At 35.4% G+C, this 21,766-nt stretch overlaps 1 protein-coding gene across 3 annotated transcripts in view; it reads left to right on the top strand.

Annotated features, from left to right (window-relative positions):
* Window positions 1-21,290, top strand: part of LOC149786198 (N-acetylated-alpha-linked acidic dipeptidase 2-like) — a 100,211-nt gene extending 78,921 nt beyond the window's left edge. For all 3 annotated transcript variants that reach the window (XM_089976555.1, XM_089976553.1, XM_089976554.1), the window contains exons 16-20: window positions 2,220-2,350; window positions 2,755-2,879; window positions 7,180-7,261; window positions 15,979-16,071; window positions 16,818-21,290. In XM_089976555.1, the coding sequence (XP_089832681.1) occupies window positions 2,220-2,350; window positions 2,755-2,879; window positions 7,180-7,261; window positions 15,979-16,071; window positions 16,818-17,004 (618 nt within the window). In that variant the 3' untranslated portion in view covers window positions 17,005-21,290. The remainder of the gene's footprint in view (window positions 1-2,219; window positions 2,351-2,754; window positions 2,880-7,179; window positions 7,262-15,978; window positions 16,072-16,817) is intronic.
* The last annotated feature ends 476 nt before the right edge of the window (window positions 21,291-21,766 follow it).

Raw genomic sequence — 21,766 nt, 5'->3', positions numbered from 1 at the left:
AATTGGGGAAATTGTCTCGTCTGTTTCGCTATGGCTAATTTACCCCTACAGAGATTTTTTATGTCATGTATAAACATATCATAACATGAAAAATGGCTAAAGCCACAATACAAAAATAATAACAACAAGTATAACTACGGCGATTGATTGTGTGGGGTTGGAGTTGAGGGAGGTGGTATATATGTAGCATGGAATCTACCCTATATACATGCGTGGCTTAAATGTTAATTTAGAGAAGTAAATAAACGCACCTCTGTTCACAAAAGAATGTAGACATAAACCGGTCTCCAAACTGACAGAAGTTTATCTAACCGAGTCAAAATTAGTTTGCATATCCTGTTGTATACTGTTCCAAATCAAGTACTGCAAATACTCGGTCACAAATGCATTACATTAAATATGGAAATTGCTACATTCAGTAAACCTTCTTTCACATGAATAGCAATGTAATGTTTTGTTGTGAAAGTGACACGTTAATATTACGTACACACGGGTCGTCAACTGTACGGGTAGTGCATCAAACAATGCGACATCACGCACATTGGGCATTCTGTGTTGAAAGATTATTTTGTCTGTGTAAAATGTCCTGTTTATTTGGAAGGACGCATGATCTTTGATTTATAGTGTGTAAGAAACGTATCCCCTTAATTTTTAACGTCAACACTAGTTCAGCTTTGGTTGGGACTATTTTTAAGCATAACAAATGAAGGTGCAACATCTGTCAGAATGAACGAAGTTATTCGTTCTTCTTTCATCTAAATAATTTCCTCTGAAAAATAACTCTGTGATGAAAATGAATCTCAGATGGATAATGATTTTAATATAAAATTTATGAAACTTGTTGAATAATATCTAGCTTTTGCTCGCCAAGGCTCATATAAGCTGGACATTATTGAACTCGTTTATTAAAATTCAATATTAAATCATTACCCATGTCAGATCCTTATGTAGTATATAAACTATTGTTGACATTATATCTTCATACAGTTCCCTGTTTTAGTGGTTCAGAGTAGGTTTCTTAAAAATGTTGCTTTGACGATCATGTTTGCAGATTGTTTTACTCATTTATATGAAAAATTGACCTTTCACTTACTTAAGAAAGTTCACTTAAATCAAGTTTTATTAACCTGAAATTATAACTTTTGAAATTTACAATCACATCTGTCCTAATTGGCTATCCACGCGTTCTTTGAGATTGGAAGGTAAGTTGTTAGATAATATATTCTGATTTCTTTTATATCTTGGTTAACGGGTCTTTGAAACACTCGATGTTTAAGACTTCTGGTCTCTTAATTCAGGTGTCCTTTATAAACTGGTTTGATTTACTACCATTCAATACAATCAGTTCATATAGTTTGCATTTATATACAGCAATGGTTTAGCCAGTATGGAAAGGTTTACATTAAATATAAATAAATAAAAAACGGCTTTAATATTAAACTTGTACTCTTTATCAAATTAGCATGCTTGTCTATTTAGATAGAGAATCTTACAAAAATGCTAATTGAAAACAAAACTTTTGAATTAAGTCGAATAATGTATTCATGTCTGCAAAACATGAGAGCAAAGGATCATAATTATTGAAGAAGTTTAGTTACAACTCATTTGAGCTTGGAACAAATGTAAGATTCTGTTAGTCATATGATGAAACAAAACTAAGATTCATTCAGTAAAGCTGAAATGATTCAAGCGCATTGTCATACATTGAATATTTCATCATTACATGACACGATGACACTATGTCACTAGATCTGTTGCTATATTATTATAAATCGATATTTAAAAAATTGATAACACTTTTTGATTATTGATACTATTATTATACAAGTTAGACAGTTGTAATTTGTTTGTTACTTTGAATTGAAATCAGATGCACGAGTTACATGATAAAAATCGCTTAGCTTGTAAACACCAACCCCCGAACCCCAAGTAATTTTGCATCCACAGAAAAATGGACCGAACTTTTTTGTATAAATAAGTATTAGTGCATTGCAACAGGTAGACAAACCCTTTTGGCGATTTACATAAACCAAGGTACATAAGAGTTAATGCTATTCCTGGATCCTATAATGATATCAATGTTTTAGACAATTTTAATTTCTTTACTACTTTATATTATGTTAGTTTACTGTTGCTGGAGTTATGACTAAGAAAAGAGTTTCCTTTGTTTTATTTTCAAATAAATCATAGTTTCTGTCTTTCTTGACTCCATATTTCAGAATAAATGGGACATACTTTCCTACCCGTTATATCACTCTGCATATGAAACATTCCACATGTACACAACATTTATAGATCCATCCTTCAACTATACGTTGTCCATGGCAAGACTATGGGGAGTTTTAAGCTGGTAAGTCGAACCGACTCTTTCTATCGCAGTTGAATCCAAATAGCAAATGTCAGATATATATATATATATATATATATATATATATATATATATATATATATATATATATATATATATATATATATATATATATATAGTCAATGGACGGACAAGATCATCAATTATCATAGGTTCTCTTCAACCTACAGTGGCCTATTTGCATCTATAGAATCAATAACACTGACATTTTAGTATGAACATATTTTATATCATACATGGAGAATACAAGACGTGCAATTTGGAACATATGGGAAGCCAGTGGTTTTTAATTATCTTGAGAATGGATTCCTGTATATTGAAGAAATTTAAGACATCAAGGATAAAGTGGGGAAAAAATGAAACTCAATATCTACTTTCTGTTTCAGGAAACTTGCCAATGAAATGGTGCTTTCATATGATGTGAGGAGATATGCCAAATCGATAAAAGATTTTATAAACTCATTAAAGGACGAATTTGGACTTGAATGGCAAATTCACAAAGTCAATATTGGTAAGCATTGTTGGACATTACTATGGAGAATATCATGGCAAAGTACTCTTCAAAATCCCTGTTCTGCTTTCACGTTACCATACGATGCCATGATGGGAATAATTAGTTCAGGTCGCTTAAAAACTTGTCTGTTAATCATACATTTGGTTTCACGAGTTTAATATTCGTATTGGGATAGTTTAAATTGAATTACGATTGAATGAGATTATGTCCTTCTTTGATTTTAATATTGCTCACAGCACTTTTGAGCAAATTCTACTGCCATGAATCTACTCTCAGAAGATGTTGCAATGTTGATCCATGTTAGCCTATCAGGCAATGTAAGCTGCTATGGGCTGTGTCTGTCATACGTTGTCTGTCATCCTACTGTAGACACTTCATAGTGAACACAACAGAGGCTTCACCTTTGAAGAGATTTTTTTAAACATTGTGTAGAAACGTATATTATTACAGTATTCGAAGTGATTGATTATGAGCGATATCTGTATTAATGAGAAGTTCTTGCAGCTGATGGGCTGTATTGTTAATATCATTCAGTGCTTGAGATAGCTCAGTTGTTACCTATGTTCGTATTAATAAGGCGTTCTTGCATGTCATTCACTGAACCTTTAAACGCTCTAATGAGTTTGCATTTGACCATATTGTGATCCAGTTTGGTGTATAAGCTTACATTGTTGAGATTCTGAATAAGACAGGTGCGCATATTAATGAGGCTATTTTCCATGTGATTAGCTGGACACATGAACATTATAGATGCATTAGTTCGTGACAGATTGTCTTCAGTATTGTTAAACATGTATATAGCATTGATATCTTGGAGAAATCTGATTATGAGTGTCAACTCCTCATTTTAATGAAGAGTTCATAAATGTGACTGGTTCAGCTTGTTCATTTTTACACTTGCATCTTTTCTGTCTGTTTGCAACACATGAAAGAACTAACAAGAATCATCACCGTTTAAATATGGTTGTTCCGCTTGCGAACAAAGTTCATTCCAGAACAAAATAGTATCACGGTGCATACATTTTACCACAACATGCAAAAAATGTGTAAATAGTGCAGATAAAGGAATAAAATTAACACTTTGTCATTTAGTACTGAAGAAAAGTTTGAAATAAAAATAGTTGACAAACACTCATGAAACAAATATACATATAAAAATGTTTGCCACAATAAATCAAATAGCACAGTTTTGAGACAGTATTTTAAATTTACATTACTCCTGAATAATGAGGCATAACTGACAAAAACATAGATATATTAATGCGATGCTTTTTTATATCTCAATTATGTATGTATGTATGTATGTATGTATGTATGTATGTATGTATGTATGCATGTATGTATGATTAGGTGGGTTGATTGAAGAATATGTAAGTATATAGACAGAAATGGAGATATACCCTTGCAAAAGATCATATTTGAGAAAAAGACAGACAGATATAAGAGTTCACGGAATTGTCCACTAAACAACGGAATGGACAGGCAAGGGTCACGGAATTGTCCACTAAACAACGGAATGGACAGGCAAGGGACGTAATTGACTGTATCAGATCATCAAAGATAATTGTATGTGTATGAATAAGTCTATGTGATGTAATCTATCTCTGAATAACATAAATGTTCCAGAATTTTATTACGTATAGCGAATAACGTACAAATCCTTTTGTAATGGAATGGCCAGAAATAAAATCTTTGTTACTGTTTAAGTCACAGAAATCGGTAAAAGTGATAACATAATATTACATGCTGCTCAAACGTGGTCACGTAAGTTGGAAATTCTAGCGGAATGCCAGTTTCATATATACATAACCTAAGTTTATCAAGGCAGTACTCAATTCTACTCTTCATTAAAGGCGTATGAGATCATCTGAAGGGCCTCTGAAAAATGGATTGCCCTATTTTGTAGTTTTTTTCTCCCTTTTTATAAATATGTAAAAAGACAAAACTGTATGTTCTATACGAAATGCTAAAACGGTTTGATATTGAAGAAGAGAATGAAAAAGACTATCGTTTAACACGTTTGCCTTTGTGTTTCATGCTCCTTCTCCATCATTAATCAAAGTTTGTAACACGTACTGGGTTTCTTGCTCATGTTAAAAATGCTTGAGTGGATGTACTGCCGGTAAATAACAGAATTTCTAAAGGCGGGTACATTTCCTGGTACATTTTCAGGTGTCAATGTCACCGACTTTGCTCGTAGTTTCAACTGGAAAATTTCAGTTGTGACATTTGTGGCTGTTTGTAACATTTACACTTGCTACACGGGCTGTTTGTACCATTTACACTTGCTACACGGGCTTATATCAGTAATATCTCAGATGAGTTTGATTATGACCAGAAAATACCGTTCCGGTGGCCTAGTGGTTAGAGCATCCGCCTCGGACGCGGGAGGTCGTGGGTTCGATCTCCGGCCGAGTCATAACAAAGACTTACAACAATGGTACTAACAGCTGCCTCGCCTGGCGCTCAGCATTAAGAGGTTAGTGTTAGGACTGGTCGGCCTGGTGTCAGGATAATGTGACTGGGTGGGACATCATGCTACGTGTCTGCGGCATGATGCCCCAGAGCTAGACATCACTATAAACTGCCACACTGCAGACATCGTAGCGATATGACTAGAAAATTGTTAAAGCTACGTTAAAATCCAAATCAAATTACATCACATCACACATAATGACCAGAATAGATACATATTGATGTCTGCATCTAACTGACAGAGTGAATTAAAGCTCGTATGAAAGATAATATCAGCAGAGGGTATCTTCATGATAAATGAGTACCAAGTATGTTACATATCAACCATGTGAGTTTGTTTCCACTCTGTATTTCTGAAAATATTTTCTGTCACACTTGGTTATAGCCTGAACTCATCATGAGCCCAGATACATTTGATTGTGTACCGCACCTGTCCATAGTAATGACCGTTCTGTCCTCCAACAAGCTGAACTTGTTAGCTATTTAAAGATTGTATTAGTAAGCGTAATTTGATCGAACTTGATCTAGATGCCTACATCATCAAGACTTGATATATATGCCAAAATCATCAAGACATGATATATATACCTACATCATCAAGACTTGATACATATGACTACATCATCAAGACTTAATATATATGACTACATCATCAAGACTTGATACATATGACTCCATCATCAAGACTTGATATACATACCTACATCATCAAGACTTTATATGTATGCCTACCTCATCAAGACTAGGTATACATGCCTATATCATCAATACTTGATATATCTGCCTGCATCATCAAGACTTGATATATCTGCCTGCATCATCAAGACTTGATATATCTGCCTGCATCATCAAGACTTGATATATATGCCTACATCATCATGACTTAATATATATGACTACATCATCAAGACTTGATATATATACCTACATCATCAAGACTTGATATATATACCTACATCATCAAGACTTGATATATATGACTACATCATTAAGACTTGATATATATGACTACATCATCAAGACTTTATATATATATATATATATATATATATATATATATATATATATATATATATATATATATATATATATATATATATACCTACATCATCAAGACTTGATATATATACCTACATCATCAAGACTTGATATATATGACTACATCATCAAGACTTTATATATATATATATATATATATATATATATATATATATATATATATATATATATATATACCTACATCATCAAGACTTGATATATATACCTACATCATCAAGACTTGATATATATGACTACATCATCAAGACTTGATATATATATATATATATACCTACATCATCAAGACTTGATATATATACCTACATCATCAAGACTTGATATATATGACTACATCATTAAGATTTTGCATGAATCTGAATGTGAGTAATGTCTGCATATCATAATTACTTATGTGAGCGAAAGGTGCTGATTTCTACCATGACCAACAAGGCCTTTTTTTCCAAGAAACCGATCACTCGATTGCAATATAATGAAAAATGTAAAACCTACATTTCCACTATTTATCGTTTGCACTTGGTTGAGCTGGCAGCAGTCTAAATAAATATTCATCCAGAGAGTTATCACTATATTCTACAGAACAGTATATCTGATTTGGACCCCCACCAACCTCATTATTTTGTTATTAGTTACTACACTAGCCTTGCGATTTTCGAGCTAAGAATTAGATGGGGTTTCTATTTTAATTGTTTAAGTTTACATGTTCTTATATTATGTATTAACACATGATAGTAGTCTGCGCAAAATTGAAATAATTTTTTTCCAGCTGCCTTGGAGTCAGCGAGTGACAACTTGACACTAGCTGCACAGAACTTTTATAACCATATACAAAATATTGACCAAAATGAGTAAGTATAGACATTTTAATATTTATTGCTTTGCGCAAACAGTGAATCATTTCTTAAAAACATTCAAAATGTGTTGAGAAACTAAAGCAAAGCGTTGTAGAAACGTATAAAGGGACGGGGAAAAGGAATTTCATTTTCGTCGACTTCTTTTCATTGTAAAAACGGAAATAATAATATCTATTCAATACAGTAGATCATTCCATTTAAATTCTTGCGGGATGTGGGGATAAGTCTTTCCAGTAAGTAAATCTTCATTCCTCTTCATAGTGCTGTGAATGTCCCTGCCGTGCCCTCAAGGCAGGCAAAACGTTATTGACTGCGGACCTGTCATCTTTTCTCTCACCGGGAGAAACAGATAAAAAGGAGGCCACTAATCTCCGCTTATACGATCAAGAATGTACAAGAACGGTTCTCATTATTCTAGATAATAGATATATACATTCCCCAGTTATTCTTGCATCATAGAGAGTTCACAGAAGCGAGAGCAGGCTGTTGACATTCGTTCTCTCTTGACTGGTGATTATGGCGCACTCTGTCGAACTGCTTCATTTCCTCAGGGCCGTTGCTTTGGCGATTTCTAAGTTCTTGCTAGGCCACAGTAAGGACGGGGTGAAACGATACACCTGTGCCGCGTTTCGATACGATTCACGATGCGCATCCTGCAATACGATCCATATTGATACACATATGAACTTGATTGTCTTTCCATCTTTGGAATGTAGGTGGTGCCCTTTGATGTATACATTATGGTCAGATTACCAGTTGGTTGCAGTGAGTTTTATCCAACGTTTTATGCCATTTATTGGTGGCGCCGTTTGACTCTCTTCGTTTTGTACAACATGAATTATTAGAAAACATCTTATTACCAATTCCTTGTCTCAGGTACACTTGGAAGACATTACAATGTTATCTTCAAAACAGAAGAAATAATGCAATTTCCTCGTGAAAAGAAAATCTCATCTAGAACAAATCCGAGCACTGGAAGAAGGTTGAATACCGACACAAATCATCACATTCTACTTCCTGCAGATGCGAAAAAAATGCTGAAGCCACACGTACTTGTATTTATTAGTGAAGAAGGAAAACTATTGACTATACCCAGTCATATTCAGCAATTTAGTTACATACACAAGGTGTTAAATTAGAGCCCCGTCGCTCATTCTATGCTGATTTCATTTTTTCCACCAGTGTCTTCATTCACTGGTTAAAAATCTCTGCATAAAAAAGAGAAATTACAAATGTGTTCCCCATGTACAATTTAAGGAGAGATCATGACAGGATTTTAACAAAAGGGGGGCCCAATTTATCAAAGAAAAAAGAAGGGAGAGGAAGAAACAGCCATTGATAAATATTTATTAAACTTCAATATCTGCCATTTCTTCCTGTTTCACTCTCTTGGAGCTCTACTGAAATCAACATCTTTGACAATGTCACCTCCACTTGTATAAACATTAATCTGTTAATTAATTCTGAGTATACTCTGCTGCTTTATTTTCTACCCAATGGCCTAGTGGTTAGAGCATCAGCCTCAGATGCGAAAGGTCGTGGGTTCGATCCCCGGTCGAGTCATAACAAGACTTGCAAAAATGGTACTAACAGCTGCCTCGCTTGAAGCTCAGCATTAAGAGGTTAGTGTTCTGACTGGTCGGCATGATGTCAGGATAATGTGACTGGGTGGGACGTTATGCTACATGTCTGCGGCATGACATCCCAGTGCGAGACATCACTATAAACTGTCACACTGCAGACATCGTAGCGATATGACTGGAAAATTGTTAAAACTACGTTAAAAATCCAAATCACACACACACACACACACACACACACACACACACACACACTTTCTATCAATATCGTTGTTTGCTTCTTTCTGAAGGGGCATCTGCATTGCTAGATTTGTCAGATTGAATATGTTGGGCAACTGATGTTTGTGACTGTTATGCACAATTTTCCAGAGATCGCAGTTATTATATTTAGGATACATCTGCTCCAAAATAGGATATTTCACTAACATAAATTTTCTCTGTTAAATCTGTAGTTTAATGCCTACTGTGCCAAATTTCTTTTCTGTTCCATAATGATGTATTTAGTCCATCAGTGCTGGTGCGGACAGAGTCATTACAATAAATATCTTTACTGATTAATTTCATTTTATACCCTTATTTCAATTTATCTTAATTTTGATAAGGATACATGTATATGCTTTGGTAGCATATGATGAGCAGGACGAAATTGATTAATTTTAAAAAAAAAATGCATCATACTTTAAAATTGTCTCTATTTTAATTTGGCTTAGTATTCTACCCTTTGTACATTTAATTTCGAAATACAACTGAAAGGGTCATGCCCTCTATTTTTGTCCATCTAACATGTACATCTAACTCGTATTTAGCACCATTTCGGGATCAAAATCACACATTGGTATCTCCATTAACACTTTCCCAGCTCCAATAATCTAATACACTTCGTAGCTTTAACAATTATTGTCGTCATCACTATCATCAGCAATTATTTGAGTGCAACAAGATTACCGCGTGGGATTTCGGATTTACAACAGAACACTTTTGATGCTGATACAAATACAATGTTTAATGACGAATGACTTGAATGAGAAAAGAATAACGATTAATACGTGCTTATAATATCCAAATGTTGGATCAATTAACATAATCCGCACGAACTAAATAATGCAAATATAAATAAATCACCTTACACAGTACAAAGGCAAGGGGGGGAATTATTCACAGTGATTTCACAACGAAAGAATGATGTGTTTTACCAGATAGTAAAACTGTGGTATTTTACTCATATAGCAAAACATTTATTCACTCAAAAAGTGAAAATAATGAAAACAAAGGGAAAGATGTAAAAAATATCGTTACAGTCACAAAAACACACTGGGTGTTACAAACCCCAAAGATTATCCCACGGCTAAAAGATTACATGTATGGAGTTACACACTCCATCACCAGCACACATAGCTACCAGTCACACTGGTCAATCAAGCAGTCAGTATTCCAGGTTGGTCAATCAAGCAATCAGCGCCCGCCAATCTCGGTCAGCAACGCCCGATCACATGCTACTCGACCAGCAACACTCTTTGCTCAACTCTACGGCTTTTATGGTTCAGCTTCACAGCTGATATGATCAGCTTCTATGGTTAGTTCTGCAGCTGGTACTAAGTTGGCTCCGATCACTCCGATAACTCTGATCACTCTGGTCACTCGAGTCAGCTATACAGATGCGACTCCTATCACTCTGGTCAGCTGAAAATACATCTAACGCCGCGTACTATGCATGACACGGGCATATACGATAAAACGTAATGCCGTTATATACGGCAAGCTACACAGATTACATTATCGGCACAATAATTACAAAGCAATACACAAGTTCAACAGTGAACCTAACCGTGCCAAACAAGTATTCTACGGTACCAAACATGTTTTAGAAATGCAACTGTATATATTGGTAATATAAATCTCTTGATAAGTCACAAACAAGAATAGAAAATGTTTGCATGATACTACGTAAGTCGAAGTTACATAGAAAATAGACAGAAATAAACGTGGTCGTAGAATAGTTATAACTTATACACAAAAAATTAATAACTCACATACCTCTACAGCTGAAGATGTGCGAGTCCTTAAAGTAAACAGCTCACTGACAAGACGTTCCGTAATGTAAAGATTTTGACATACGGTGTGGCATTGATACTCAGAAGATGCCGCAATAAATCGTCTGAGCGCTGAAAGTATTCGGTTCTTCCCATCGAAAGCACTTCGTAAGTACGGTATAGGATGAACCAAACTTACTATTTCGAAATATTTGTACAATATACATAAATCATCCTCGGGAATCATTGTAGACACACACACACACACACACACACACACACACGAAACCCGAGTGCATGTATTTAATAAATAAACGGATTTATACATATATGTGACAGGGAGTTCTCGAGTTTCACTGTTCTCCAAGCACGCGAATTCATACAAACGTTCCACGATTCGCACAATGGCACACTCGGACAGCATCTACTCTTAAGTACTTTACATATTTAATGACTTAACTGTGAATCCTCTCTCTTGCTCTGCCAATACTTCCTATTTGTCACGCAGAGAACAAGCTACATTGATTCCTGATTGGTAGTTAGAGTTTAGCCTGGACAGGAAAAGCTATAATCACAAATGAGAATTCAAGGTGACATATTTCACCGTGCAACACCGTGCAACACACCGGTAACGTAGCTTTCAAATCGCCCAAATGAGTCAAGATACAATTCAAAGTAGATACTTTGCGTGAAAGTGGTTATTAAAGGATGAGTAAAGTACTTCAATATACACGTGGAACACGTTTGGAATGTATAGTATATGCTGAACATATTTCTGGGTTAAGATGACTGGCCATGAATGGGGGGGGGGGGAGGAGAAGAGTACAAACCACGTCACCATGTCAACTTGTAGACGGCGATTGGGTATTCTCAAATAGTCTTTTCGTCTTTGAAAATAAACATGAGTGCCTGTGACTACAAATGCTCTTTCAGATGGATTTTAATTGTACAGAATTACAAGGTAACTAATAATAATTATTCATGACTGCTGAAGACTAAACTAAGATGCATACGGTAAGTATTTCTGTGTACCGAGTCTCTGTCTCTTGGATCGATATGTGCATCGTTTCCTCTAAAGCATCGATGCTTCGATATATCGACGAATCATTTCACCACTAGCAAGGATCTACTAAGGTCTGGACATGTTGAGATGGAACAATATTATGAGCCTAAAAGCAATCTCATCCGAACTGTTTCTTTGATTAATCTCGGTGTTCTTCCAAGCATTATCAATTTAAACGAGCTTCGCCCTTGTCGTTCTCAATAAGAGAAGGTCAGAGATATCAAGAAATAAATTGTTCGGACTCCTCTACCTTTTCTAAGGAACGATTGGCCTGCCCATGTGACGGGACACCTCTCTTACCATGGTTTTTTCCATTTGTCTATTTCAAAACTCTGGTCGAAACTCACGCACGATTTGTGGGACTCATCTACGTAAAAGAAGGTTCGTCGATTTTTAAAGAACACAATCCGTTGCCATGAGCCCTAATCTTATTTCATCAATCCAAATGATCATACTTTGGAGAAGAGGTAACGCTCTTTTACAGAAGGACACAGCGAAGAAGACAATAAACTGCCAGGTGTAATAGACCTGTCCGCCTTAAACAAGCTTCGCCGCGAAGAACACTTCAAGAATGTGAATACTGCTTTGGCTGGCCGGTCTGCGTCGATCTTAAAGAAACACATATTCTTGTTACCGTATTCCCTCCCCACAACAATAGCCCTTATTTTGCCTGGGCGAGGAAGTATTTCAATTTCCAGGTGTTCCATTCGGACTTGCCTACTCTCGAACTTTTATCAGTGTGAAAGAGGTGGTAACAAGTCACACAGAGACTGTTATCCAGCATTTGGAGAATAGTTAATGTACAACACGTTGTTGCTCCTAAGAGACCCGATAGTTAATTTTCAACACTTTGTTGCTCCTAAGATACCCGTTTCTGGATTTGTTCGAAACCTTCATAATTTGGATCTCATGTCTCCTCATGACTCTGATTATGTGAGAATAAATGTCCACACCGGTAGATTCCGTGTTCCTCGGGACTGGATGGACTTGGTCGTGTCTCTTGTAACGGCTGTACTGGCAATCATATCGTTTTTGTTCCGATTTTAACTCATTGTGACATTGAACTTAGCGGCTAACGTTATCCCCCAATGGTGTCCTTGTGCCTTGCTGCTTCTAGTGAAATTGTGACCGCACGAAGATCCCTTATATGTTAGAATTCATATGGGAGCCAAATATAACCATCACATGAGTTGGTAGCAAAATTGGGACCATGATCCGAGTGGTTTCCCAATGCCGATCCCAGATATCCACTTTTTTCTCGATGCACACTTGGAACTAAGAGAAATAGTTCTTCATAAATCGCAGTCCCAGGTAAAATCGATCCTGTATATATAGAACTTCAACATACAGGCAGTGTTTCTAGCCCAAAAGGAATGGGTTAACCTTATCTTTAATGACTGTGTGATGACTTCCTCAGAAAACATATCAGTATCAGGATATCTCAGGCGGCAAGGAATTGTACATGCTTTGAAGTTTGGAACCTCCTACGTTGAGAAGCATTAAGTCATGCTATAAGTATGCAACATTATTGGTAATATGAATATTTTGGCAGACAGTCTGTCCACAAGGTCCTGGTAGGTCTCTTCGGAATGGTATAATCGTCAGAAGGTAGCGAAGTGGCCTTCCTACCTGTGAAAGCGGCCGTTGTTGGACTTGCTTACGTTGGGACTGAAACACAAGTTCTCATTTTATGTCCCCCAGTCCTAGATCTGATGGCCTAGACAGTGGATGCTTTCAGACTAAGGTGGGATCATCTGTCCATTTACACCTTCCTACCTTTCAGAATACATCCGCATGTGATCCGTAAAGTCAAGTCCTGCACCAACTGGCTCAACCTGATAGCGCATGTATGGCCTCCACAGCAACCCAAACAGTATCCACCTTTACGTCTGGCTCAACGCTACTGACAAATCGGCCACATATTGGTTTTTCAGCACGATTTCCAACTCTAGATGAAGAGGCCTTTATATTCCCAGTGTCTGCAATGCAAATATAGAATCTTCTATAGTTGATGCAGTAGAAGATGCGGTGATTGTGTCTTACCTCCTTCTTAAGCGCTCTGGCAGACTTGATCCATTTCTTTTCGAAGAGAAGGAGTGTTTGGTTTCCATCATAAAGGGTTATATAGCAGCTCTGTCCAATACGCCCAAGGTCTCTAGAGGTCACGCCATTGGGTTTGAAGCTCATCTCTCGGTTCTCATCAAATATTTTGAGCTTCAGTTTCCGGTACCCCGCACACTAATATCTTGATGGAATCGATCGTGTTCTTTGTGTTCATGGTTAGAAACACGGTTATGAAAAATTTAGTGACGGTTCGTTTACAGAACGTTAGCATAAGTCTGTTTTCCTGCTTTACTTGATGTATGCAAAGAGAAGGTTGGAGGGGGATGTCTTGTTTATAGAAACGGGTTTTTCATGGTTCAATATTAGTCATTATCCATTTTCTCTTCTTTGCCAAACTGGATTTCTGACCAAGAACCGGACCCCCTTCAGTAGCTCCCTATTAAGATCCCCAGCTTTAGCCGGATCTGTGTAGGGGTTAAGGAAGACAGACTTCAATAACCAAGTAAAGCATATGGTTCTTTTTATCGGCTTTTAATCGGCGGCGAAAGGGTCGTAAGCATCTCTATACATCTATTAAATGCTCTGCTAATATTTTGGCATCCAGGTAGATTGTCATTGCTATAAAAAGTGCTCAGCAGTACCCCTGAGAGTATGAGAGACCTTTCCTTCGTGAGAATTGCTGCTTCTGGGGCCCAGCCAATCACTCTTCGTTGGAGGATGTTGTGACAGCCTCTTTTAGCAGTCTCACAACACCTTCTACATTCCCCTTGATTTTCAGCGCACAAAAGTAAAAGCAATTATTTTTGTTGGGTTCCTTATTAGCGGCACAAAGTGGCCAAAACCTCTACCAGATTAAGATAACTGTAGAAACCAACCCCCTGTACTGGAAGGTACAGTATCTTGATATCACATTTCTGATGTCATCAGCCTTCCCCAAACTGATAAATGCAGCAATGCAGAAGTTGTAGATGTGTACTACTGGTGTTAAATGGTGTTTTTATGGTTGGGTGGTGATGATGCTATTGCAAATATTCCCTTCTACCACCCCCGATCTGGTGTCTGAAGATTACCTTTTGTCAAACTAAAAGAAGCAGAGATTTGGGCATATAAGGATGAAAGAATCAGACTGGCACTTTGTTCCGCCTGTTCTAGTGTTATATGTTATTTCATTTTAATTGGAGTAAAGAATGTTATGATTTGAAATGCAGACTTGCATCCCGTAAAAGGTCACCAATAGATTAGTGGCAGGTACGTATTACATACCTTAAAGTAGTCCCGTCTATCCCAATAAATATTTTTTCAAGATCTAATGCTGTTTAATTGTGTCATTGTAGTACACTTAATTTATCTACTCGACGTTCCCTGCTGTGAGGAGTTCTGCTTTCGAGAATCTCAATTTTCCAAATTATGGTTTATAGGTTTCCATATAATGGCATATACTCTTGGTTCTGAGATACAAATGTGACTATTGACTTCAAGCCAGTTTCATTTGCAAACATGGAGCGATTACTGACAGAATTTTTGCCGTATCAAAACATATATAATTAATCAACATGGCAATAAGGAGCATTGAGTCTTGCATAGATCTTAGCAAAATTCTAAGTGTACCTTTGCCTGTCAGATGCTGCTATTTTCTCATAGATTGCGAGTTTGTCTATACAACTTCTATTGGTTTTTGGAATCGCTTGGAATAACGTGAAATTTTCAGTGTCAAATTCATTACATTAAACATTGTGATACACTGCATTGTTCACTCACCATTTTTATTGCTATCCGTAGCACTAATTACGCATTAGTTTGATCAAATTGTAGACTATGATCAGTTATGCTTATATTTATTACATAAAGAGTAATCGATCCTATAAAAATAAATAACATTCTATATTACTAGTAAAGGTTTTATCGATTTTGTTGCCATATACGTTTTAAGACCAGACTTAGAAAAGCACTGAATGACCAGATTTTCCATTCCAGTCCCCTGGCTGTAAGGATGCTAAACGATAAAATGATGCAATTAGAGAGGGCCTTTTTAGATCCAGAGGGACTGCCAGGAAGACCAATATACAAGTAGGTACAAATCTTACAACCATATGTTCCAAGCTTTAATTACGACTATTTATGGCACTTTCAAAGAGATCTTATATTTTTAATCATGCTTTGTTCACGTGACGGTCAGCACATGTTCAACAGCCCAAACTCTGAGATAATCATATCAATAAAATTAGTAATTGAAAAGTTATTGTGCTGTAGATGAACCAAACTAAATTCAAGAATTTTTGGGTGATAAATGGCATGCAGGTTTTACCTGCATTTTATTAATAGCTCTTGCTGCTAGCTCATATGTATATTTTTACTTGAAATTACCTTGATGTACTTGAAAAATATTTGTTATTCTAACCATTTTCAGCCCACCTTGCCATAAGAGCAAGTGAGCTTATGATATAGCCCGTGTAAATCGTAGATATAAGGATATTAGCTAGATATGATAGCTATCACTCTGCAGGCTGAATGCTTGATATGACCTTGCTCCAATGTTTCTTGAACTTGGAAAAAATTATAAGAGACAAAAACAGATGATAATGAGGCAATATTTATTGGGTTTCCTTGTTTCTACTCTGGATGCCATATCTCTGGTCTGACTTTGATGATAATCGGATTGTATTCTTATGTAATCAAATCTTTGGCACGTTTCATAATGAGATAGATACACCAACACTAATAAAATGATCGTGCACATTATTTGTTGAGTTTAACGGCCTATGTTATCAAAATAATAATACTGTCAAATTATCATGATTTTTTTACCCCTCAAGGCACGTGATGTTTGCCCCTAGCAAGTTTGACAGCTACAAAGACAACAGTTTTCCAGGAATTGTGGACACCATGTTTGAAATTCAGCACAATAATGCCAACAGCTGGGAGTTGCTGAAACAACAGGTGTATGTGGCCACCTACACTATTCAGTCTGCTGCTAATTCATTGGATCCTATTGGACTTTAGGAACCAATAAGGTAGCAGCACCTTTATCTCCTTCGCTTGAAATCCCAACAAAATGTCGGTTCTAGAATTACCGATCATAGGTCAATCGGTCATAGGACGTAGGACATATGGTCATGAGGACATTTAGTGACATGTATCAGTTATATATGGTACAGCTGATCCAGCCCATACCTTTGAGCATAGAATAAAAGGAACTGTTGGTAGTTCTAGATAAATAAGCTATCTCATCTCGTGGGATAAAAATGTACGGTGTTTTCTTCATGGCACTGCACGCCTGAAAGTAATACGTATTTCACTTGATGGAATAATGTTCATGTATACTTAGTTTCCATACTATGCTTTTTATCTATGTACGCATTATCCATGTTTGCAGTCAATATTAACTGTCGTTATTTGAAGCAAAATATACTTTTCTGATTGTAGTTAATTTTGATATTAAATTTAGTCTGTTTGATCTGATTTGATTTTTATTTGACGATAGCATTTATATGACACCATAAATGGAAGTTAAATAAAATCTAATAATCTTTCAATCACAATTATAACAAATATTATGCTATGTACCGTTCTAACCCTTACGTAAATGAAAAATGATACGTGTCGTATGTATATGTATATTAACTATGTTAATTCTACAATTTATCGAATTAGAGAGGAACTTAGACGCTATTTTTTCAACATTTGTGTAATTGTTTAATGACCAAAGAAACATAAATTATGCATTTTTAAGCATTGTTTTCATAATATTTGAGACTACAATAAAAATAAGACAGTAATTTTCACTTTTTGTATGTTTAAGGGTATGTTCCTTGGTATAGGTTATGTTTTTTATGCGACTAATCTGGCATACTGTAACGGTCATTTTCATGACCTCTAACAGTTTGTACATCGTCCAGTCCAGGAGCTTCATAACAAATTTGCCGATATAAGTTTCATAAAGATAAAATATTCAAATTGTAGGCAAAACAAAAGTTGACAAAATTGTAGGCACATGAAAAGTAGACAAAATTCTTACTTTTAACCTTAATTATTAATATGCTAAAAGGAATTAAATCGGAATTAAAGCAATAAATAATACAGAAGTTTCAAAACCATACAGAAGACCTAGAACTGTCGGATATTGAACATCCGAATGTAAGGGTGGCTTCATTTTTAAAAACAATTAAACAATGAAAAATGAACTCTGGAATGCAGATTGAATAACATAGTTAACATAGTTAACACTTATGTACAAGAAAACAATAAAGTCAAATAAAAATACACATACGTTCAAGATTTATAAGAGACTCCCATCGTGCCATGAGTTTGTTCCAAATACACCCTTTTTTCGACACAGTTATAACAAAAGTGTCATACAGGAACTTTTCAATCAGCATGAGGATTCTGTAATATTTCGCTAGTGCCATTTACCTTAATTTTCAGTAAATACCTGTTTGGTTATTTTCGTATTGTAGCATACATCTATTAAGGGCAAATATTTTTCCCGATGATGCATACAATAATGACAGATGGGGAGGTCCTTGACGTTTTTAAATAGTGCGACTTGTTTCAAACATATGACGTTACATTTTAAGTATTTTATGCATATTTGCGTTAATATTTATTTTTTACTCAATCTAAACTTACTCTGTTCTATATAGCAAGAACTGTGCTGATGTGCCGTTAAATCCAATACTTACCTATTTCATATATAAGTATATAACCTTGATTATCTTACACTTAACTCAATATAAAAAGAACTTAGAATATATACTTTTAACGTTTGTATTTTTAGTAAATGATCAAAAAATAGAGTAATAGATTTATATTTGTGGTTATCATTCCCTCAGTATGCATTTTTCATCAGGTTTAAATTCAAGAAATTGTTGTCTTATACATTGTTGCTACAGCATGGAAAATATTATATCTACCTACTTTCCCACAACGATGTCATTTGGAATTTAATTTGGCCAGGTAATCCGTGCAGTTCTAGTCAAAGTTTGTAACCATATATAGTTGTACACCATAATCCTGGATAACTAAGTTCTCCGTGGTAACAAAAATGTAGGAAAACCTGTTTACATTGGACATGGCAGTCTCTATTTTGAATAGCTATGTTAATAATGGACCGGTCATTGAACGATCTCACTGTCTTGTCATAAATAATAAGAAATGTTTTTCTTTTTGAAAAACCAAAACAATTAAAAATAATCTTTGTAATCTATAGTTACATCTTTAATGAACTCATCCAATTCATCCACCAGAGATTTCAATAGCAGTCAATTGAAAAGGATTAAAATAACGTCTTGCATCTTAAAGGTCACAGTTGTCAACTCATCCAAAGGCAAAGTATCGTTTACATGTAATCGGGATAGTCTTTTAAGTTATAACTATTTCCTCTGTACACTTTAAGCAAATATCATTTATAAAGGGACAAGTATATTAAGAGTCTAATAAGGGCTGTTCATTTTGTTCTTAATGGATAGGCATTCTTAATGTAGAATTGATTAGTCAGCTGTAGAGATGTACCGATACTGATGGTCTGTTTAGGTCGGGTATTGCCTATTCATTAAATTGTGCAATTGTCCGGACTCGTTTGTTCACATCAGTGCACATTTAGACACAAGTTTTTCTTGCGGCTCTTAAACTACTGCTGGTTGAAGTATGCTTTCGACGATACTTTACAACCTTGCAAGTATTATCTGTCATTTTAATTTTCGTTATCTTTTTTTAATCGCGTATTAAATGACCTGGACGATGCATCGACAATAGTGGGTCATTTGTAAAATATTGTACCCATGATACATCCATGTTTGTTTCGTAAGTGGAAGTGACAGTCACATGACAACTCCACGGACACTCGAATTGAGTCACATGACTAAAACAACTGAATGGATCTGCTGGAACAGCTGAATGTAGTCATGAAACACGAATGATAACAGGAGGCATGGTTATGTGATTCTACGTTGACATACAAATATTCAAAAATAGGATTTGATCTAGAAATAGCATATGCATCGTCAAAAAGATCCTTCAGCCAACTGTAATTCAAGTGTAGACAGAGAGGCTGTGACAAATCTGTCTGTATAATTGCACAATTAAATTATCAGGTGATATGGGACCCAAAACATGCATCAGTATTAGTCTCGGGTTGGGGGGGGCAGATTTATCCGACACTGATCTTCAACCTTTTCAAGCTTGTGATACACAAAAAATTACTTGAAATCAGGCTCTACTCCAAATTAGAAAAAATGTCATACATTTTTTTAATTTTTTTATACCTAGGGATATCAATATACTTTTGAATCATATACATTTTATTTCTATTCTGAATAGAGGTATCAAAAATAAATAAAACGTCATCCTGGAGTCTGGTAGAAATTTAGTGCTCAGTTAGATTTTTTAGCTTCAGTGTACAGAAGAATGTAACATGGCTGACTAACAAAGGTAACGACAGATCTATACTCTGACTCTAAGCAGTTTGGTTCCTATCTAAGTCATTCTAGCCAAAATTATCATTTCAAATGAAATGCAGGTGCCCTTCATCCAGAAGAATATTGATTCGTTCTAACCGCACATTATTTTCTATGAGGTCTGAGTTATAAACGTTTACTCAAAATCAGTTCCGGAACAGTTCAAGAGAAAATGAAAACATTCTAGAGGAACATGTATCGACTGACTTCTGAGTTAATTAATTCAAAAAGCAAAGTTTTTAATTAGAAGATGCATAACGTTTGTTCTGCATATCCTTTACCTATCAGCATCAAACATTCACATGTTCGAGTATGATCAACACTGTACATATAAAAGCCTAAAGAGAAACTATTAACTGAAAGGCCTACCATAAATTATTATTATTATTATTATTATTATTATTATTATTGCTTTTTTTTAATAAAAACATTCTATTTGTACCGATTTGACATGTGATACAGTTTCCTTGTATTATGCATTATGTTTATAGAGAGATCACAAATAATCTTTAATTATACATGGCAGGATGGTTTCATGGTCAACCTGAATTTTATAATAATTAATTACATTTTATTCAATGATTTAGTACATTTTTTGTAACTGTTTCAGCGAATTTGTAATTATATTTTATAATAGAATGAGCATTAATGATTATATAAATATTTTTTGATATAAATTTGGTTCCATGATTTTTGTGATGATATGACTGTTTTAAAACGTCAAGAAATAATTGATGATGTACAAATGAATTGGAATCTTAAAGTTTATATGAATTAACTATTGTGTTGAAACATAAAATGCATTTGATTCTTGTTAATAAATACATCCTGGTATGTTGCCGAGTCTGTGTATTTTATCATGTCAATATATTGATATTTTATTGTTTGTCAATGAATGCATCCTGGTATATTGTTGAATCTGTGTATTTGCTCATGTCAATATATTGATATATTTTTGTTAGTTAATAAATAGGAGCGTTCAATGCTGACAAATATATAAAATAAATCTGTGGCATAATTCTCTCTCCCATAGTTATATTATAGCATTACGTGCTTTTGCCACTCTGAGACATGCATCACAAAGTAATACTGACCTTGAGGGGTAGATAATGTGCCACACTTGCCACAGGGTAATTCTGGCCTTATGGGGTAGATAATGTGCCACACTTACCACAGGGTAGTTCTGGCCTTATGGGGTAGATAATGTGCCACACTTACCACAGGGTAATTCTGTCCTTATAGGGTAGATAATGTGCCACACTTACCACAGGGTAATTCTGGCCTTATGGGGTAGATAATGTGCCACACTT

The sequence above is a fragment of the Sinohyriopsis cumingii genome, chromosome 12, assembly GCF_028554795.1.
Source record: "Sinohyriopsis cumingii isolate HCF-2022 chromosome 12, ASM2855479v2, whole genome shotgun sequence".
In the NCBI taxonomy this organism is placed as follows: Eukaryota; Metazoa; Mollusca; class Bivalvia; order Unionida; family Unionidae; genus Sinohyriopsis; species Sinohyriopsis cumingii.
Note: the sequence above shows the minus strand (reverse complement) of the source record. Positions and strands in the feature narration are given on the sequence as shown.